The sequence below is a fragment of the Lepisma saccharinum genome, chromosome 30 (assembly GCF_977018435.1).
Source record: "Lepisma saccharinum chromosome 30, izLepSacc3.1, whole genome shotgun sequence".
In the NCBI taxonomy this organism is placed as follows: Eukaryota; Metazoa; Arthropoda; class Insecta; order Zygentoma; family Lepismatidae; genus Lepisma; species Lepisma saccharinum.
In genome coordinates this window covers 19039885-19062503 of record NC_139258.1, presented here as the reverse complement: position 1 = coordinate 19062503, position 22619 = coordinate 19039885, and the positions used below count along the sequence as shown (strand labels likewise).

Below are 22619 nucleotides of genomic sequence, written 5' to 3'. Positions count from 1 at the left end.
CAGTAACATTGAATGAAAAAGCACGAGTTCTCCCCTAAACGTCATTAACATCAATCAATCCATGATGAGGCCAACCGCACACCGGATCCAACGCAATGCAGTAAGACAAGTCAATTTGTTGGGTAAAATCTGATGAGAAATTTTGTCCATGTATGCAACAGGTCTAGGTCTGTCTTTTATAATTTGGGAAGCTGGTAACGATGGGTAAGTATAACAAGCAGAATCAATTTGAATGTAGACTTGATGTATCTGTTTATACCGGGTGGCCAGAATTAAAGTTACCCAACTCAGAGCCCTATGTAGCCTGTTTGAGGCATTGTAGTACTCTGAAATTTGGTGAATCCACTATGCAGACCATGGTGAAGAGGATGACGATAAAAAAGAAATAGTTCAATATTCTGCCACCAGGTTGAAACCATGATGGGTTGTAATAATGACGTAAACTGATCCAATTGGTTATGGATTTGGCTTTTATTTTCTCGCAACTTCCAGCCACTAACAAATGTCTTTCTAATTAATAACAGCTAAATCACTACAACCCATCATGGAAGTTCAGCACCACATTTCAACCTGGTTGCAGAAAATTTAACTTTTTTTTATCGCTATCTTCTTCCCCATGGTCTGCATAGTGGATTCACCAAATTTCAGAGTTCTACAATGCCTCAAACAGGCTACAGAGAGCTCGAAGTTGGGTAACTTTAATTCTGGCCACCCGGTATGTTGTGAATTGATTATACAGGGTGGTTACTCATCGCGAATTCCACCTGCATTATTCTCCGTCGACACGAAAAATTACAACTTTTATTAATTCAAATCCAATTGAATTTATTCATATTTATAAATGCTCGGACGCAAGTTTTTCACAGTTTAGTGGAAGGAAAAGAAATGTGTGGAAAATAAAATAGAATGCTCTCAGTCCGTTTAGTTTGTTAGTGTCCTTTGCAGCACACACTATATCACAGGCGGAAGATTATTGCAAGATAATATACGTATCTTGAAGTTGATTAAGTAAATTTGAGTTTGAAATTCTTACATACAATTAAGAATTTTTCGAAGATTAGTATATTGCATAACATTTGTGGCTTTTATTTGTAGATGTATTTCAAGTCTGAGTATGTGAAATGGCAAATGTAAATTCCGCACCTTAATTTTTACACATATACAGGGTGTTTCTAAAGGTCGTTTACAACGCTTGGGAGGTGATTCCTCACATGAAAACAAGCAAAAAGTCTTAAGTTCCATTTTTACGACTGAGGCTTCGTTTCCGAGATAGGAGCCTCGCAAAAGGTGACAAAGTGAACGTCACACCTGACTGGGACGAATACTATAACAGATAGAGAGGCGGTTCCAAGGGAATCATAAAGGAATCGTATGTGCTCAGTCCGGAAGTCACTATGAAAAGTTCACTGCACGCATGCGCAATGGAGTCCTCAAAGGAATTGGGGATTTCCAGCAAGACCAATACATGGAAGGGGTATGTAACGAAGCAAGAAGGACCGTGACAATGAGAAATGAGTTCAAGACAACACATCCCGACCTCAAACATCAAAACATGAGCACTGAACACAAAATCCGAAAAGTTGAGCACGGTTGCATACCCCAGTTACACGCGAGGAATGAACGAATCATGTCATGTGGCATACGAGAGACACATTACTCCACCAGGAGGAGGGAAAGAAAAACACAATATCAGATGATTGCGACGTGTATTTTTACACGCGACAACTACGTAATATCCCCCCCCCCCCCACACACATACACAACAAACAACAAATGCTACAATATCTTACGCACAGACAGTCCGTGTCACTGTACACCAACTGAAGATGTCACTTTCACCACACAAAGGGGGTGGGGAGCAATACCAAGAGTGTTCTCACTGAGATTTGCCGAGGGCAATAATCACAGACGGTTTTCAAAATGTCTGCCATTTACTTCTACGCAGAGATGACAGCGACGAATCAAGGATTGTCGAGTACGAGCAAACAAGCCAGGTGTATATGCTACCGTCGCGGCGGCGACGTTGATGCGAGCAACGAGGTCCTCAGATGATGTGAAAGGCGTGTCATATACGAGGGTTTTCATTTCTCCCCAGAAGAAAAAATCGAGAGGGTTGAGATCTGGCGACCTCGGTGGCCAAGGCACAGGCTCATCCCTACCAATGAACCTATTTCGAAACACGTCATGCAGGAAATGTCGTACATCACAATCGAAATGAGCTCGTCCACCATCGTGTTGGTACCACATTTCTTGCCGCAGTGCCAAAGGTACGGTCACCAACAGTTCAGACAGAACCTCACTAAGAAATGCATGATACGTGCGACCATTCAGGCGAACAGGGAGAATGTATGGTCCAATTAAATGATCATGTACTATCCCGCACCACACATTCACTGAAAACCTGTGCTGGTGATGGGCCACAAAAAGTGCATGTGGGTTGTCAAAGTCCCATACATGACTGTTTCTACTATTGAAGACATCCATCCTGGTAAAAATGGCTTCATCTGTCCACAATACGTTTGCCCCGAAGTGAGGGTTTGTGTCCATATGATGCAATAACCATTGGCAAAACTCCATACGAGGGCGAAAGTCACGAGGTAACAGTTCTTGTACTTTCTGCAATTTAAAAGGGTGCATTCCTTCCTCTGACAACACTCGCCAAACATTCACATGAGACGTGTTTCGTGCCCGAGCGAGCACTCGCGTACTGGTGCCAGGATGTTCTGCGACCGCTGTTAACACATCTTCTGCAAACTGATGTGTGCGTACACTTCGGGGTCTTCCAACTTCTTGCCGCGGTGGTAACACTGGCCCTGTTTCACGCAGTCGACTGTCCACTACCTGAAAGAAGGTGTGAGACGGTAAACGTCTATGTGGAAAGCGTTTTCCATAAAGACGCCTTGCCTCACGGCTATTACCACGTGCCTCCCCATACATACAAAGTTCTAGAAAGTTGCCTGCATTTCTTTAATTCAAATAAATGCATCTGTTTCCCAAAATGAGGCATTACTTTTCAGCATGCCCTCGTAATAATGAGGGGGGAAACTGAGCAGTAATTGGCTGTTGGGTAAGGGGGAGGAAAGTAAGTATCAGGTAGGCAAAGTTCCCATGCACATTGCACCATGCCATGAAGGCACATATAAGGAAATGTGGAGTATTATATTAATCAACATAAAGTGAAAGTGTGCTCTAACTATAAAGATTTGGGATTATCAATAGACTTGTGTCTTCTATTTCAAAAACACATATCTCTGAAATTTCGAAGAGTCCAAAGGAGATCCTAGATTTTATATTTTTCTCATGGAAAGATTTTAAAAAGATAGTACCTTAATATACCTGCATAAAATAAGTCTCTCAAATTCTGGAATATGGGAATGAATTACGTTTTTCGGCAGTAAAGAATCACCATCAAAAAGTAGAATCAGTTCAGAAACTTCTTATTAGATTACTACGTACAAAGTTTAAAAAGAATTATTATGAACTGCATTATTGCAGATGGCTAACACAGTTAAATATGTCTACCTTAGAAGCAAAGAAAATTAAAAAGGAACTGTTTTGTACAAAAGATATTGTCTTTTCAATTGATTTGACCCTTCCTTCAGATGACATTTCTACAATATCAGACTGATTTCATACATTCAAAATTAGGGCTGAGCCGATACATAAAATATATAGCCTCATCTTAACACAAATTGCCTTTTAATAAACTATATATATATGTATCAGTATGGGTTGAAATTTTCCTATCAGTACCATTGTTTTTGAGTCTCTAGAACCAAGACCAAGAGCAACATTTATGCTTTTCAAAAGTTTGTTTACCCTTCCGTGTGGCAGATTGGAAGAAGTTCCACATGTAGTATTTCCGAAAAATACTGGGCAACAAATCCTCACCCTCCTGGGAAGCAGATGAAACCTGTGTGGAAATGAAGAAATCGTTCATTTCCAATTCCTCCCCTCAAACTCGTGGGGAAAGAAAGGTGGACGTTTCTAAAACCGACATTACTACCATGCTGGGCTGTTTCTGGGCCAGATGAATGTGCAGTTCTTGATGAGTGAAGGTCACTGTGGAATTTGTTTTGTTTTTATCTGCATTCGCGCACGGATAGAGGATTGTGGATTCAACAAGTTCTTCTTGTACTCTTCCCTCCTGTGTAAATCTCTTATGTGACTCTTGGTATCGGCCGATACTGGAGCGACTTATTTTTATTCCAAATGACACAGAATGATGGGCAGCATAGCATAAAGAGGCGTTATATTAATAACTGTGTTTGCATATATTTTTACGTCACTTTTCTCCCTCTCAAGGTTAAACCAAACGACAAGAATGAACAGTGTTTACATGAAACCGAAGAAGAGAGACAATATCTTTCCTTACATCCTCTGGGTCTAGAGAGAAGTTTACATTAAAAAATAATTACCAAATGTCACAAGACATTTTTAAAGTGTTAGAATGCTACACGATAATAATTTGGGAGTTATTTAATGCCATTAAAGGAATGTGATGTGATGAGTTAGTATGACTCGGTAACCAGCCTTTGATATTTTAAAATCGAATTTTACAAGTATTGATATCGGCATCAGTATTGGTGGGTATTGGTGAGAGTACTGGCACCGGTATCAGCTCAGCCCTACTTACAATAGGAGTACGCAAAAGTGGCATGCCCAAGGGGGGTTGCTGGCAGTCATAACACTAACTATTTGGACCAGTATTCCTTGAAAACATATAAAAGGCACGAAAAAAATGGCAAAATGATTTTTGACTACTAAAAAAGGATATGTAACACCCTCCCCTTTTTTAAAATCCTGGGCATGCCACTGTATGCATATACAAACCTGCAGAGGAAAGTTGTGATGTAAATAAAAAAAGAACTAACCTTGTTTTTCCAGAAGAACGACTATACGATCTATACTCTGCTTGGCAAATCCTACTAAACTCTTTCTCTCCTTCCAAGACAACGGAGTGCTGCTAGCTGGACGGCTACCTTGGGCGCTTTGCAGAAGTGCTGTTGCTACCATTGACAATCCTTCTAAATACTTCTGGTAGGCTTCCTATCCAAATTGACAGCAAATTATACATACATTGACAAAAAATGTTTTCAAGTAAGTTATCAGTCAGTACTTTAATCAGTAACCTTGGATGTGGGGTAGATTCTACCTGACTTTATTCATATTCTTCATTAATTCTGCTACCTGGCACCCATCAAAGGAACACTACCGAGTACCTGCCTGCAAGTTGATTATTTACTGTTACATGTGATAGCTGTGTTCTTGGAAGTGAGGGTAGTACTTTACTATAGGGGTGACACCTATAAATCATTTATTTCACACTTTTTTACATTGCTAACGTACTATTCTGGAATGTGGAACATTTCTTCAGGTGAAATAATGAATTTCTAACGAAAATAATGTATATTTCTTACATTTACGAGTACTTACAGTTACTTGTTATTTTGATTCTGTAACACACATTATGGCGATAGCGTATTGGTTCATCGCGCGTTGTGAGAGTGTTGTCGATTTATGCAGTGTTAAAACCTTGTTCACCAGAAAATACCTACTTTCGTGCCCAGATTTCAAATTAATTGCTAATACCTCGCAAACCATTGACATTAGCCGCAAAAACCATTCACGTTAGCCCCAGAAATCATTCACGTTAGCCCCACAAACCATTTTCCGTAAGGTGAGGTTAGTTAGGCAAGCATAGTTAAAAAAAAAAAATTAAAAATACTCGACACGTCTTGTTATAGTGAAAACACGGCGAGTTTGAAACACTGACTTGGTTTACATCATCCAACACACAGAACACTGTGCTCTTGTGCAGAAAGCAAATGGCGGCAGCAGAGACAGTGTGTCGGACAGAGATTTTCGCAGAAAACGACATGTTTTTGCATAAAAATGGATCAAAACTACATTCACGAACTTCCACAACGCTACAGAAAATGATTTCCGTAAGTACTTTCTCCTGTAAAAAGTAAGAAATCCATCACCCCTATAGTAAAGTGTTACCGAAGTGAGGTAAGAATATTACCCCATGTCCAAGGTCACGTTATTGTTTCTGTGTTTAGTTTTCTATGCACTACGGGATGTGATTTGGATTATGTAGCATCGCTTTTCTGCCCTGTTTAGCTAATTACAATAATGAGGAGGAGTGATGATATGATGAAATTGATGAAAGGACAGTCACAAGAAATGCCCACACCAGGGTTCGAACCTGAGACCCTTGGCACTTTAGCGCACTGTGATAACCACTCCACAACCGAGAATTTCACTTAAGTGGTAGTCGACAGAATAAAGATAAAGGAAGTGGGGCAACAAGTGGGGAAATACCTGGGAGAAGTAAGACAACAGCGAGGGAACGCTATTAGAGAAGGCAACGAAATGAGTGATGATGCTCCAGACCACTCATCTTTATAGTGTAAGTGTGTGTAAAGCAAAACGTATGCGTTCTCTGGTGAGAGTGCAGGAAAAGAGAAGTGGAGAGAGGAGGAAGGGAGAAAGACTGGAAGAAGAACTGCCGAGGGAGGGAAGAATGTGTACATAGGGGATAAAGTAAGAGACAGGTTAAAAGAAAACTAAATGTAACAAAATAGTGTAGAAAAATCAAAAATATGTAGTGCGTACATCCTATGGCTCGCAGAAAAAGAAAATAAATCTATCTACATAAGAAAATTGTCTGGAAACCCATCCACATCAGGAAAAACACAATGATTTAATTGTCACTGGCAAAATGGTTACAAGAACCACATATACCAGAAGCATGTTAAATAGCTATATAAAAAGTTTCACGCCATTCTGATTCTTCAGAGGGTTCTCAGTAGGGGAAATTAAATTATGACCACCTGGTACATTCAAACACCACACAAAAATGAATATTTGAGCTAAAAGAGCAGTCATTTGCCCAGTTTTTCTTGCCAGCTGTAGAGGGGGGAGGGGGAGACTTGTTGATTGATCTACCCCCTCCTCCTCTGGTGCAAGTACTGATTCCTTTCTTCCAACCACAACATGAAGAAGTGTTGTTCTCCATCTCCCATCTTGATTTCATTGATTTGGTCCATTATACATCCAATTTCTGTCACTTTTGGTGAATCGCGAAGATGAGGATGAGTGATGACATGATGCAATCAATGAAAGAACAGTCACAAAGAATGGCTATGACCAGGCTGGGATTCAAACCAAGGATCCCTAGCATCGTAACATGCCTTGCTAACAGTGCTTGGAAGTAAGTAGTTACAAGTAACAGTTATCTTTTTTGAAGAAATTTAACTGTAACTAGTTACTTTTAAAATCAAGTACCTGTAACTGGAACAGAATTACTTCTTTCCAATGGAAGTAACGTCTCAACAGTTACTTTTACCGTTACTTCATGACACTTAAGTGTCGTAAATTACTGACGATTTAGGAATTAAAGTGAACCATCGATAAACTACTAGTTTCTGCTGCGATACAAATGTCCATCCTTTGCTGCAATGACAATAAATATTAATATATGTAGACTTATATGTTCCAGTAACATAATTAAAACACAAATTATTTTATTAAAATTAATGATCGATTTTGTGTATTTTGTTTGCAAGAAAATTTCCAGTAGAAATTTCCAAACATTGCTTGCTAACCACTCCACCACGGAGGTCGGCACCTCTCATCTGAATTATCCTTATACACAACCCTCTAATACTTATTAGTATTCCCAGTGGTGAAGCGTTCCAAGAGGCCCTGAGGCCAGGCCTACCCTTATATATTTGTCTATTATGGATAATTTTATTACTTATAATTTCATTAAACATCGCTTAATAAAAGAAAACTGAAAGTCTAGGTCTTCCGATAATTAGCGCAAGTTCCCAACCCTGCATAGAACTCGATCTGCGCATTCAGTGAGACCCGCCTGAGAGTGCCTCAGCTGGTCCCATAACAACCTATGTGATTCGTGCGGGAGAACATTCAGGGGCGTGTTCACCTGTAACATACATGGTGAGGCCAGCCTCTGCCTCCCGAAGAGTGCCGATCGTGTACGAGTGCGTGACGAAGCAGGCAGTGGACGCACAGCTTGTTGAGGCTGTCTTTCCATGGAAGATTCAGTGTGTGCCAGGGGTGGGGCACACCCAGCTGCTAACACGTATCGAAAATGTTTTGCTAACACCTCTAAACCTGGCCTCCTAACCTATCAACGTAGTCATTATTACAATTCTAACTGCAAATAATGCATGTAAGTTGGTTACCAGTGTTAAGTTTGTTGTTTTCAGCTATTTTGAGGAATTGCTTTCCGTGAAGTGTTAGCTGCTGGATGTGCCCCACATCAATGTCGATTCAGTATTTTATTTCTTTGAGGAAAGGGATATTGAGGAGAAATTTCCTTTCATGATTAGTAACATAACTGAAAACACGCTACTTTTAAAAGGGGGCAAAGTACAGTGCAAACGTATTGAGAAAATCTCTGTTTCTGAAATTTTCTGGTCGGTGCGTTACACTAAACGTGTCCGTGTTCTCATTTAGCATTTCATCATTTTCTAAATCGTATTACAATTAAAAAAAAGTAGCTTGTTGAAGAAGAATTATATGCATAAGAGAGTTAAAAAGAAATAATTGATTGATAGATTTAGTTTATTTTACTTGGCTTTCTGCCATTTGGCTAATTGGGAAGATGAGGATGAGCGATGATATGATGACATTGACGAAGGGACACTCACAAAGAACACCTATGCCCAGGTGAGGATTCAAACCTGGGGCCCTTGTCGTAATGTGCTGTTATAACCAATCTTCCGCAGAGGTCAGCATTAAAAAGAAATAAATACTAAGTGATGATCTTGAGATCTATTTCCTTAATGCAAGAAACATTTACAAGACTGTTATTGAAGTAGCAAATAATTTTTACAAGCAGCTTTGATATAACAGAACGGCTTTTTCATTGGGTGACATGTGTTAGAACATCGAGTCCCATCGTCACTGTTTTCTGACCTTCGAGACAGAAGCGCCTTTATTCTCAGATATCTAATCGAGACTAGATTACAGTAGAATCTGAACCAATGCCTCCAGGGGGTATCAAACCTTCTACTTCTTGATCATAAGGTGAGATCGTTAATCACTACATTATCCTTTGCAATCGCTATCCCAACTTTTTCGAACAGCAGTAGAAGAGATTCAGGCAATATGATATATTTTATTTTCTAGGGGCTATATAACATACTACTTTTTAAAAAATTAACCTCCCCCCACCTACCCTTCCAAAGACAGCACATTTCGCCACTGAGTATTAATTAAATATTAAATATCCCCGAAACGTCTGAAATTCCTTTATTTTCTTATTTTTCACATTGGTACTTATGTATTCTGCATTCCTAAGGATTCTTGAAGGTACCATTTCGTTTTTTGCATGGAAATAATCTATATTTTCGACGTATGAAGTAAGTTTTGTGTTTCTTTTTCCCTTCAGTAACACGCTAAATGGCGGTAACAGTTTCACTACTGTAGTCGGCATGCAGTGTTTCCACCGCACTCCACCCAAAAATACCTACGTAGCCCCACGAACCATTCATACATACCCCCACGAACCATTTCCAGTAAGGTTAGGTTAGGTAGGGTCACAATAGGTTACAATAGTTAAAAATTGGTTTCGCAAAAAAATATGCGTAGACCCACACACCATTCTCGCATAGCCCCACGAACCATTTGCGGAAACTTATCTTCTTCAGTTACCAAAACACGTGTTTGGAAACACTGACCGGGATTGACTGGGATTACGTCATCACACACAGGCTACATCCACCTGGAAGTAAATGGATGCAAGAGCTTTCGTGCATCGGTCACACATTTATATCGAAAAAGAGATGATTTACCGGCAAAATTGAATGAACGATGCGAGAAAACACTTCCCCGAACTTCCACAATTCTAAAGAAACTGTATTCGGTAAGTAATTTCTCCTGTAAAATTGAAGAAATGCATTTCGGGGATACTTAAATTTTACCTGAGTATTCTTACAATTTCTCAAAACATGTCATATCCAGTTCACGTTACTCTTTTCTCTAACCCTTTCCAGTACTTATTTCACAACCCCTCAATTAACTTAATCCTTTAGATTACATTGCTTTCATACAATGAAGATCAAAAAGTGGGCCAAGAAAAGGAAGCATAAAACACATAATGACTCACCACATCATTGTTTCCATGTTCCAGATCTATGGCTTTGCATAAACATGTGACAACATTGTGGCGAAGATTGTCTTCATTCATGACAAGTCTCACAATGTGATGACAGCTTATAAACTGTTTATCTGGAATGCAATTTAAACAAGATTTAAAATGGTATAGTTATTGTTAAGGTAAATTTCAAACATTTTTATTGCTTTTTTTTGGCAGGGGGAAAACTGAAACTGAAACAACATAAGACAGTGGTTCCCAAACCTTTTCGTTTCACAGCACCCTTAGTATTTCAAGACTTTTCTGCGGCTCACAAGTCAGAATTATGCCTATCTAACACTTTCAACACTCAGTTGGTGTGGTTACATCGCTTGCCTCAAGTTAAAAAATAAACACATAATTTAAATTCAGAAACATTTTAAATGTAAAAGTAATAAAACAATCTGAGACGGTATGACTTGAGATGACCGAACCCCTCTCCGATTTTCTTCATATTTCACATACTCACTAATTGAGGCTTCCTAATCACGAATCCGAAGTTAAAATTTGTCGGTCACGTCCAGAAATTGCGAACCATTGACGCTAGCCCCACGGACCATTGGCACGTGGTTAGGTTAGTTCGGTTAGGTTTGGCAAACATTGTTAAAATTGGTGTCGTGGTAGTACCAGTAATATATATATTTGGTTGTGAAACAAAAAAATTCGCGAAAATAGACAGTTTCCATTCCGAAAACTAACGTCTTATTTTCGCTTATTTTGCAATTTCTAGGCGTTTCCGACAAATTTTAACTTCAGATTCATGATTAGGAGGCCTCAATCATTGAGTATGCCAAATATGAAGAAAATCGGAGAGGGGTCCGGTCATCTCAAGTCGTTCCTCTGAGACTAACAGTAACTGTCATTTCAGTGAAAATATTGGAACATTTCATGGCGCCCCTGTACCCCAGCCACGGCACACACTTTGGGAACCACTGCCATAAGGGTTTCACACCTGCATATAGTATATCTCAGTGCCATAGTATATCTCTGGCTCACCATTGGCTTCTAAGTGGCCTACCTTAGTACTTATAAAAAAACCTAACTTTATTTTCAGGCATTAACTTTGATGTAACATGACCCACAACCAATTCGTCAAGTAGTTACTGGCCCTGCACGCAAAAAAGTTTGGATGTTTCTGACCTATCTTCTACTGCTGAAGACTTTACAGGTTACTAGTATATACACGTGCTTATTTTGAAAACTTAGTTTTATAAGATAGAATAAGATTGGTATAATTTAACAATACAGGGAATTTCTCCAATTTGTTTGAAATTTCGGATACTTACTAATTTGGGTCTCCTAATGACGAATCTGCACTTAAAATGTGGCGCTCACGTATAGAAATTCCTGAATTATGGCTAGCCCCATGGATCATTGGCGCTAGCCCCACGAACCATTGGCACGTGGTTAGGTTAGGAAACATAGTTAAATTTTAGGGTCGTAGTAATATCAGGAATATATATATTTCGTTCTTTAAGTATTTGAAACGGAAAATCTTGCAATAAATAATGAGCAATTGTGCATTGTCGGTTGCGATGACTGACCCTCTTATTTTGCAAGTTTGACACGTGAGCACCAAATTTTAACTTCAGATTCGTGATTAGGAGCCCTAATTTAGTGAATATGCCGAATTTCAAACAAAATGGAGAAATTCCCGGTACTGTAAAATCGCTTCAAAATGAATATTCAAAGTGCCTGAAAAATACAGGTTTTACATTTGGATAAATGTTGTCACTGATAAAACATGTGCATACTTAATGACTGTTTATTAAGTCTTATAAGTAAGCATACAAACCTCTCAACAGAAAGTACACTAGGTGAAAAGTTAAAATTTGCACATGGTGCAACAATAAATTTTCAAATATTCATTTCCACATGGAGTAATTCAATCAGGATGTGTCCAGGGGAAGAATTGATTGAGGGTTAAACCTTCCACATGTCTCAGAGAAATCTTCAGATAGGGTGAGGTGGATTAGGCAGGATTTGTTACTACCTTTTAATGAAGCTGTTGAGAAACGTCACTCAGGTATAAACAGTTAAAAGTATGTATTTCATTTGTCTGTCAAGTAACTTGACTGTACTTGATATAAATAATAGCTGTAATACACAATTTAATGCCCACAGAATCATGAGAGATATGTATTTATTGGTAAAAATTCCTGACAATATATTAAACTCTTAGGGCATTTGTCAAAATTCACTGTTACCTTAGTGAATCATGTATCACTTTCTTATAAATTGACAAGAAATAACATCTAGTAGGTTATTTCATATTGTTACTAAATCATATTTTAATCAAATAAACATTTATCTCGTTATTAACTAACTTTAGCTATAAATACCATGCATGGTAGAACCAAGAAAGTGGGCAATATCTAATTTTTCAATAGTCCTATCACAGATTTATTACCTAAATTTTGTGATTATGTTCTCCCTGAAGCAGTATAATAAACTTACAAAACTGATGCAAAGAGTGTACAAAAGAGAACAACACGGAATAACAACACAGAATAAGTGTTTTTCAACATATACATCAAGCTCTTTTAAAATACTTATTAACATTCAAGTTAAGTAGCTTATGACGAAAAAATGATGACTTTTGATAATTTAAAAATCCCATATTTAAATCATTCTCACAAAGAACATTCTAAATATTTCGCCTACAGTACATATAAAACATATTAAACAACGTATTCTACCCCTTTTACCACGTTCAACAACATTCGCGATGATCAGCTGTGACGGCTCTTGATAGAGATGTTCAGTTCGTGCAAATCGTCCAGCACTGACTGTCAATTTTCCTGTAATAAATAACAAAAAGAAATTACGTTTTTCATCTCCGTAAATTATTAAATATTTGGTTATTAATATGTTTCAACCGTGCTTATATTGTATATTTGCTTCAATTATTCTCATTGCAATATTTATTTTGCTATAATAGACATTCACGTTGTATGAAAACTACGAGACACTATCAATTACTTAAAGAAGAATAGAAATATTTTATTACTCCTCACGCTCACTTTCACTTCATCAACGCAGAGGAGAATGGATGTTACATCACATTCTATCAACATCATCAAGTATGATAGGAAGTTACATGTTAATACCGTTTCCTCAAGTGTGCGTCACATTCTGATTTCAAAATGAAGCTGGTACACAAAAACATCGAGAAAGATGGAGGAGGGAATGTCACCCTTATTCCAGACGAACCTGAAGATATGTGGCATGCTTACAATCTGATCAGTGAAGGGGATGGTGTTCGAGCTTCAACAATAAGGAAAGTTCAGACAGAATCATCGACAGGTTCGTCCTCAAGTAATCGTGTTCGCACTACTCTAACAATTCAAGTTGAGAATATTGATTTTGATACCCAAGCATGTGTTCTTCGCCTGAAGGGAAGGAACATACAAGAAAACCAATATGTAAAAATGGGAGCTTATCACACGCTCGACCTGGAACTCAATCGCAAGTTTACTGTCGCAAAACGAGAATGGGATTCTGTTGCTCTTGAGAGAGTAGACACAGCCTGTGATCCAACTCAACACGCTGATTTGGCTGCTGTCATAATGCAGGAAGGCTTAGCTCATGTATGCCTTATCACAGCAAGCATGACCTTGATGCGAGGCAAGATTGATCAAAGTATTCCAAGAAAAAGGAAGGGCGATTGTAAACAGCATGAGAAGGGTCTTGCGAGGTTCTTTGAAAGTGTAATGCAGGCTATTTTACGACATGTGAATTTTGATGTTGTTAAGTGTGTGATCATCGCAAGTCCAGGATTTGTGAGAGACCAGTTCTATGAATACATGTTTCAGCAAGCTGTGAAGACAGACAACAAACTACTACTTGAAAATAAATCGAAATTCATGCTTGTGCATTCTTCTAGTGGATTCAAACATTCTTTGCGAGAAGTACTGGCAGATCCAGTGGTGGTGACAAAAGTTGCTGACACAAAAGCATCAGGGGAAGTAAAGGCTCTAGAATCCTTTTATACATTATTACAGACAGATCCTTCAAAAGCGTTTTATGGTGTTAAACATGTGGAATTGGCAAATGAAGCTCAAGCTATTGAAACATTGCTAATATCTGATAATTTATTCAGATGTCAGGATGTTCAACAGAGGAAGAGATATGTAGCATTAGTGGACAGTGTAAGGGAAAGTGGAGGTGATGTAAAAATTTTTTCAAGCATGCATGTCTCAGGTGAACAGCTTGATCAGTTGACAGGTTTGGCTGCACTGTTACGTTTTCCCATGCCAGAATTAGAAGATGAGGTTGATGGTAGTGATCAAGAGAACTGACTGAAATGTGCTGCGTTTCAGTTGTAATTTTTGTTGAAGAAATTGCTTCTTTCTGTACACTAATGTTACAACAAATGTGTATGTTTTCAGTTTTCTTCGACTGTATTTATTGCTATTAAAAATTAATAACCTTGAATCATGACAGAGTTGGCTTGTTCTTCAGATCTGTGTATATGTGTGCGTGTCTACTACTTTTTGTGAGCTTTAAAGAAACAGTCTAGTTGCCAAGATTTACACAAGGAGTTTCACAATTTCTTTTTGAAGCATATAAGTGTGTATTACTGAAAATTAAGTCTTCTGCAGATTGTAATGCTTCAATCTGTGTGAAATTACCTGTGTACCTCAATGAAACATAAAGATCAAATTATGTTCCTTCTGGCATATGCAACGTATATTTCCTACAAATGCAGTGACACCATTAAGAAAGTTACATTTAGGGCCTATATGGTTTTAAACTCCGGACTCCCAGGTGCATAGTACCTGGCTACTAAAGCAAGAACACTGTTTGAATCACTATGCCAAGAATACAAGCTACAATTCCTACTGTATGCATAAGTCCAATTGAATTTCTTGCTATTATTATGATACCGAGTAATTCACTATTTCCTCCAGGTGTTCTGTTGTATACAAATAGAAGCAACCATGATAGACACAGCAAAAAGAATCATATCATGAGACGTAGAAACTCTCCAACTTTGTGTAGGAAAAGACTGGTGTGTTGATGTATCTTTCCTCTGTTAGGAGCAGCTTTGTTGCAGTCATGGTGTGTACAAGTTAACAAAGTACATTTTAGCCCCGTCTAGTTTACAGCACTTTTTTTGACACTAGTGTAGTTAAGGTGTCAGGTTGGTGCAGAGAAATACATTCAACCGAGTAGATAATAAGCGATGTTGAAGTTCCGATGATTCGACAAATGCCTGTGTGCCACTTTAAACTGTCATTTGATTAGTTAGCACTTGCCACATGACAATACACCACACTGCTTCAGAATGTGGTGCAAATGGTGCAGACCTGAAGTACACTACTTGACAGTTGCCACCCAATCGACTAGTAGACAAGTCTGTGTTGCACCATGCAACCATCTAGACCAGTGGTATCAACCTTTTTTCAGTCCGCGACCCACCATGAAGGATATTACACTTCATGGAACCCATAAGCATGGGCACCGGCAGAATTACTTGTATGGGTGTGCACCCACTTTATAATCATATTTTTGCTAACCGAGTACTTCAAGAAGCCCTCTTTTACACTTGCTTAAACAAATTACGTACACTTCATTCTAGAAAATTAAATATGTAATTTAAATGACATATTTACTCTAGTCTAACTAAACACACATGCTGAAATTAAGAGATGCCGGTAAAAAACAATGGTAGAGTGCAAATAACAGAAATGTTGAGTTTAGACTACATACAAGGGTTGAATTTAAATTGTTAAAAGAATATATTTTACCAATTGAAATGTAATAGGTTTTGAAGACACAGGAAGTACATTTTAGAGGCAGACTTCGCGACCCACCAAACACTCCCTCGGGACCTGGCAGTGGGTTGCATCCCATAGGTTGAGAAACAATGATCTAGATGCACAAGTGCAGAAAGAGTAAAAAAGTGCAGGGAAATAGGAAAAGGCATTGACAGGCAAAACTATTCATGAGTGGTAAAGGATTGGCAGGCTGTAGGCTGTAGGCTGTTACACAAGCATGCCAGCCAGATCCCTCACAAGAGACTTGGATTGGGTGCTCTGTAAATAACTTTCTTCTTTCATGACTTTGGAATAAATAACATTACAGCATGCAGGCCAAACAAAAAATAATCATAACTTTGCATGCTGGTATGGATCGGATGAAGGCTTTGCTTCCAAATGGTCATTTTGTCTCCCTGGCTGCTTTCTTCGGTTTCCTCTGAAAAGTGGCGGAACTGCCTGCCTCGGCAAGGCGAGCTCTTCTGATCAACACTAAGTTCTGTTTATCTGAGAAACTAGTAGCTTACACAAGCATCTGCACCTCCCACTAAATGACCATTCCTCATTTACTTTCGTCTTGGACACAGACTACTGCCATATTTTGAATCTAGGCTCGAGGGTGTCATGCTTTAGGTCAAATACCATATGATAGCCGTTAACATATGTATGTAACACCTGTATGTTTTCAAAGAGCACTAACCTGACTTCTCACGAAGATACTTGGAGAGCATATTGTAATGTTAAGACCCAGAAAACCTCTTTTGCACATCATGAATATGAAGTAGATAGCGGCAGTGATCAGTGTCCAAGATGACAGTAAAAGAATGGCTGCTCTCAAATAAAGAAGTATAGAGAAGTGAAAACTCATTCCGCAAAAAAATATATATATATTTGCCAGGTAATATTTGAAATCCTATTTGTATCTTCTGTCATTACATGTCAACTGTTTTCACTAGAGATTTTCTTGGCTGTGTAATTAAACTCCATTTTACGTTGCTGGGGTGAACTGGTTTGTAGTTTTAATGTGTTATGTAGCATAGTCGGGGGGGGGGGGGGGGGGTTGCTTCACTTTTTGTCTGAATATGTTAGTACAAGTATTTTTATTTATAAGCATTTCCAAATTCATTATCATTGAAATTATTTCATGTATTTGAATTCCTTCTTTATCATTTCTATTTTTTTATTATTAGCACTGACAGCTTAGCCATGTCAAAACAACTGCGTGTCGAGTTTCTATAAATATTCTTGAAATGGGAGTATTTGTATTTTCTGATAGCTGAAATGTTCAAAAATTATTTCTTGCTTAATTTGCCATTGCATTGCAATCGGATTCAGCAATTTATCTCTTGAATTAGATAAAGGAGCAATGTAATATTTTCTAAATTAAGAGTATGATCGTGAGTTTTCTTTGCTCCATTCAACCTTCACACATGTGTGTTACTCAAGTCTATTTATTTATATTTAGTATATTGCTCAACTTTATTTGTGAAATATACCAAATGTAATTGTGCATAAAAGGGTGGTTTAGATGAATGTTGAAATTTGAACTAATTTCAGTTTCAAATTTTGTTTTTTCTCCATCTTTGCAAATTGTAAAATTAAAATTGTCATGTTTTTCTTTGAAAGTTTTGACTTTTTCTGACATAGTCCATGTTACAGTAACATTGAATGAAAAAGCACGAGTTCTCCCCTAAACGTCATTAACATCAATCAATCCATGATGAGGCCAACCGCACACCGGATCCAACGCAATGCAGTAAGACAAGTCAATTTGTTGGGTAAAATCTGATGAGAAATTTTGTCCATGTATGCAACAGGTCTAGGTCTGTCTTTTATAATTTGGGAAGCTGGTAACGATGGGTAAGTATAACAAGCAGAATCAATTTGAATGTAGACTTGATGTATCTGTTTATACCAGGTGGCCAGAATTAAAGTTACCCAACTCAGAGCCCTATGTAGCCTGTTTGAGGCATTGTAGTACTCTGAAATTTGGTGAATCCACTATGCAGACCATGGTGAAGAGGATGACGATAAAAAAGAAATAGTTCAATATTCTGCCACCAGGTTGAAACCATGATGGGTTGTAATAATGACGTAAACTGATCCAATTGGTTATGGATTTGGCTTTTATTTTCTCGCAACTTCCAGCCACTAACAAATGTCTTTCTAATTAATAACAGCTAAATCACTACAACCCATCATGGAAGTTCAGCACCACATTTCAACCTGGTTGCAGAAAATTTAACTTTTTTTTATCGCTATCTTCTTCCCCATGGTCTGCATAGTGGATTCACCAAATTTCAGAGTTCTACAATGCCTCAAACAGGCTACAGAGGGCTCGAAGTTGGGTAACTTTAATTCTGGCCACCCGGTATGTTGTGAATTGATTATACAGGGTGGTTACTCATCGCGAATTCCACCTGCATTATTCTCCGTCGACACGAAAAATTACAACTTTTATTAATTCAAATCCAATTGAATTTATTCATATTTATAAATGCTCGGACGCAAGTTTTTCACAGTTTAGTGGAAGGAAAAGAAATGTGTGGAAAATAAAATAGAATGCTCTCAGTCCGTTTAGTTTGTTAGTGTCCTTTGCAGCACACACTATATCACAGGCGGAAGATTATTGCAAGATAATATACGTATCTTGAAGTTGATTAAGTAAATTTGAGTTTGAAATTCTTACATACAATTAAGAATTTTTCGAAGATTAGTATATTGCATAACATTTGTGGCTTTTATTTGTAGATGTATTTCAAGTCTGAGTATGTGAAATGGCAAATGTAAATTCCGCACCTTAATTTTTACACATATACAGGGTGTTTCTAAAGGTCGTTTACAACGCTTGGGAGGTGATTCCTCACATGAAAACAAGCAAAAAGTCTTAAGTTCCATTTTTACGACTGAGGCTTCGTTTCCGAGATAGGAGCCTCGCAAAAGGTGACAAAGTGAACGTCACACCTGACTGGGACGAATACTATAACAGATAGAGAGGCGGTTCCAAGGGAATCATAAAGGAATCGTATGTGCTCAGTCCGGAAGTCACTATGAAAAGTTCACTGCACGCATGCGCAATGGAGTCCTCAAAGGAATTGGGGATTTCCAGCAAGACCAATACATGGAAGGGGTATGTAACGAAGCAAGAAGGACCGTGACAATGAGAAATGAGTTCAAGACAACACATCCCGACCTCAAACATCAAAACATGAGCACTGAACACAAAATCCGAAAAGTTGAGCACGGTTGCATACCCCAGTTACACGCGAGGAATGAACGAATCATGTCATGTGGCATACGAGAGACACATTACTCCACCAGGAGGAGGGAAAGAAAAACACAATATCAGATGATTGCGACGTGTATTTTTACACGCGACAACTACGTAATATCCCCCCCCCCCCCACACACATACACAACAAACAACAAATGCTACAATATCTTACGCACAGACAGTCCGTGTCACTGTACACCAACTGAAGATGTCACTTTCACCACACAAAGGGGGTGGGGAGCAATACCAAGAGTGTTCTCACTGAGATTTGCCGAGGGCAATAATCACAGACGGTTTTCAAAATGTCTGCCATTTACTTCTACGCAGAGATGACAGCGACGAATCAAGGATTGTCGAGTACGAGCAAACAAGCCAGGTGTATATGCTACCGTCGCGGCGGCGACGTTGATGCGAGCAACGAGGTCCTCAGATGATGTGAAAGGCGTGTCATATACGAGGGTTTTCATTTCTCCCCAGAAGAAAAAATCGAGAGGGTTGAGATCTGGCGACCTCGGTGGCCAAGGCACAGGCTCATCCCTACCAATGAACCTATTTCGAAACACGTCATGCAGGAAATGTCGTACATCACAATCGAAATGAGCTCGTCCACCATCGTGTTGGTACCACATTTCTTGCCGCAGTGCCAAAGGTACGGTCACCAACAGTTCAGACAGAACCTCACTAAGAAATGCATGATACGTGCGACCATTCAGGCGAACAGGGAGAATGTATGGTCCAATTAAATGATCATGTACTATCCCGCACCACACATTCACTGAAAACCTGTGCTGGTGATGGGCCACAAAAAGTGCATGTGGGTTGTCAAAGTCCCATACATGACTGTTTCTACTATTGAAGACATCCATCCTGGTAAAAATGGCTTCATCTGTCCACAATACGTTTGCCCCGAAGTGAGGGTTTGTGTCCATATGATGCAATAACCATTGGCAAAACTCCATACGAGGGCGAAAGTCACGAGGTAACAGTTCTTGTACTTTCTGCAATTTAAAAGGGTGCATTCCTTCCTCTGACAACACTCGCCAAACATTCACATGAGACGTGTTTCGTGCCCGAGCGAGCACTCGCGTACTGGTGCCAGGATGTTCTGCGACCGCTGTTAACACATCTTCTGCAAACTGATGTGTGCGTACACTTCGGGGTCTTCCAACTTCTTGCCGCGGTGGTAACACTGGCCCTGTTTCACGCAGTCGACTGTCCACTACCTGAAAGAAGGTGTGAGACGGTAAACGTCTATGTGGAAAGCGTTTTCCATAAAGACGCCTTGCCTCACGGCTATTACCACGTGCCTCCCCATACATGAGATGCATGTCTGCTAGCTGCTGGGTGGTATACGCAGCCATCTGTGTAATAGGGAGCTGGAACTGCAAAGTATTGTTTTTGTTTAACACTGGCACACTGCACAAATTGGCCGTATCACCGTACGAACACCACAGACCAATTGTTGCGATACTTGACTTGCCCACTCCACCACGTCAACTTCTTTCAATACAACATACTAGTACTCTTCAATGCGTATGACAACCTAGACCGAACTGCTGATCATATCCCAGCACCTGCAACACGACTGGAACGACTGCCGGAGAGAACCAACCCTTCGAGCTCCTCTCGCGGGAACAGCAGTCATAAAGGTCAAACGTACACTACGAGAGCCAGATTTGCGTGTGCAGCGCTTCCAAAACTGGTCTCTTTTACGTCATAATGATCGCGTGCGAACACTTTTGGTATTGCTCCCCACCCCCTTTGTGTGGTGAAAGTGACATCTTCAGTTGGTGTACAGTGACACGCGTAAGACATTGTAGCATTTGTTGTTTGTTGTGTGTGTGTGGGGGGGAGGATATTACGTAGTTGTCGCGTGTAAAAATACACGTTGTCGCAATCATCTGATATTGTGTTTTTCTTTCCCTACTGCTGGTGGAGTAATGTCTCTCTCGTATGCCACATGACATGATTCGTTCATTTCTCGCGTGGAACTGGGGTATGCAACCGTGCTCAACTTTTCGGATTTTGTGTTCGGTGCTCATGTTTTGATGTTTGAGGTCGGGATGTGTTGTCTTTAACGCATTTCTCATTGTCACGGTCCTTCTTGCTGCGTTACATACCTTTTCCATGCATTGTTCTTGCTGGAAATCCCCAATTCCTTTGAGGACTCCATTGCGCATGCGTGCAGTGAACTTTTCATAGTGACTTCCGGACTGAGCACATACGATTCCTTTATGATTCCCTTGGAACCGCCTCTCTATCTGTTATAATATTCGTCCCAGTTAGGTGTGACGATCACTTTGTCACCTTTTGCGAGGCTCCTATCTCGGAAACGAAGCCTCAGTCGTAAAAATGGAACTTAAGACTTTTTGCTTGTTTTCGTGTGAGGAATCACCTCCCAAGCGTTGTAAACGACCTTTAGAAACACCCTGTATATATATGTATATATACAGTTTAATTGAATTATAATTTTGGATACATTAGAATCATATATATTATATTGTTAACATTATTTGTGCATGTATGTGCGAGAGTGGTGAGACTGTTATAAATAAGGTTGATATGGAGAAAACATCCCTTGAATTTTTGCAAAGTTCATCTTGAAAACCAGGAATTATACTTGAATTTTATCATGGCCCTAGAGTATCCACCATTATATTTCTAGCAAATAATTGATTAGAAAATACAATATTAATGATTTAATTGCTGGCTTCAATGCAAGTTACTCCACACAAGACCAAATTTCACGGATTTTCGTTGTTTTGTCGCAAGAGACTCGAGTCAAATGTTTTGTCCGATATGTAACCTCCCATAAAGGACCATGTTAAAACTTACCCTGAGAGACTTTCTGACAAGAATGAATAGTCACGTTATGTCCTGTAGATCCGGTGTGTGGCTGGCCTAAGGGTTGAAATCAAGTTATATTGGGTATATCGACCCATACTCAAGACAATGACATTAAGAAATAAATAGCACTAGCCCCTCCTCCCAGCTGCTTAATGTAAATCAACTTTTTTCTTAACGTTCTTAGTAAGGGTTGCAATGAGGCAAGTCTTGCCAATTCCCCATCGATTTTGTTTTAATAATTAGCCCACAGCTGGGAGGTAAAAACCAAAAATATTTCATCATTCAACATTGCAAAAATTGTAAGGATTAGGAAAAAAACTATCAAAAATTATCCACTCATCCTAGGTGAACATTTTTTGTATCCCGTGATTATGAATGAAACATGCTCAAAATTGTTCAGGTCATAAAGCATGCAACGAGGAGGATAGAAACGTTTACATGATTCTTATTGGGAAACCCGATCCCAAGAGATCTATGGGAAGGGAAAGGAGATGTGCGGAAGTACAGTGTGTTTGGATGGAAATCCCTAAAATGTCTACATATTTTCTGTTGTCAACATCGCCAA

At 39.1% G+C, this 22619-nt stretch overlaps 2 protein-coding genes across 2 annotated transcripts in view; one reads left to right on the top strand and one right to left on the bottom strand.

Moving 5' to 3' along the window:
- LOC145981800 (VPS9 domain-containing protein 1-like) overlaps nt 1-12939 on the bottom strand; it is a 54419-nt gene extending 41480 nt beyond the window's left edge. The window contains exons 1-3 of the mRNA XM_083115223.1: nt 12880-12939; nt 10145-10266; nt 4875-5049 (exon numbers count right to left, since the gene is read on the bottom strand). Of these exons, the coding sequence (XP_082971349.1) occupies nt 4875-5049; nt 10145-10225 (256 nt within the window). The 5' untranslated portion in view covers nt 10226-10266; nt 12880-12939. The remainder of the gene's footprint in view (nt 1-4874; nt 5050-10144; nt 10267-12879) is intronic.
- A 254-nt stretch (nt 12940-13193) lies between these two features.
- LOC145982029 (protein pelota-like) lies at nt 13194-14614 on the top strand. Its single transcript, XM_083115596.1, has one exon. The coding sequence runs from the start codon at nt 13318-13320 to the stop codon at nt 14470-14472; it is 1155 nt and encodes a 384-aa protein (XP_082971722.1). The 5' UTR covers nt 13194-13317; the 3' UTR covers nt 14473-14614.
- Nucleotides 14615-22619: the final 8005 nt, after the last annotated feature.

Coding starts and splice junctions, on each gene's coding strand:
- LOC145982029 (XM_083115596.1), top strand. CDS start 13,318: ATGAAGCTGGTACACAAAAACATCGAGAAAGATGGAGGAGGGAATGTC.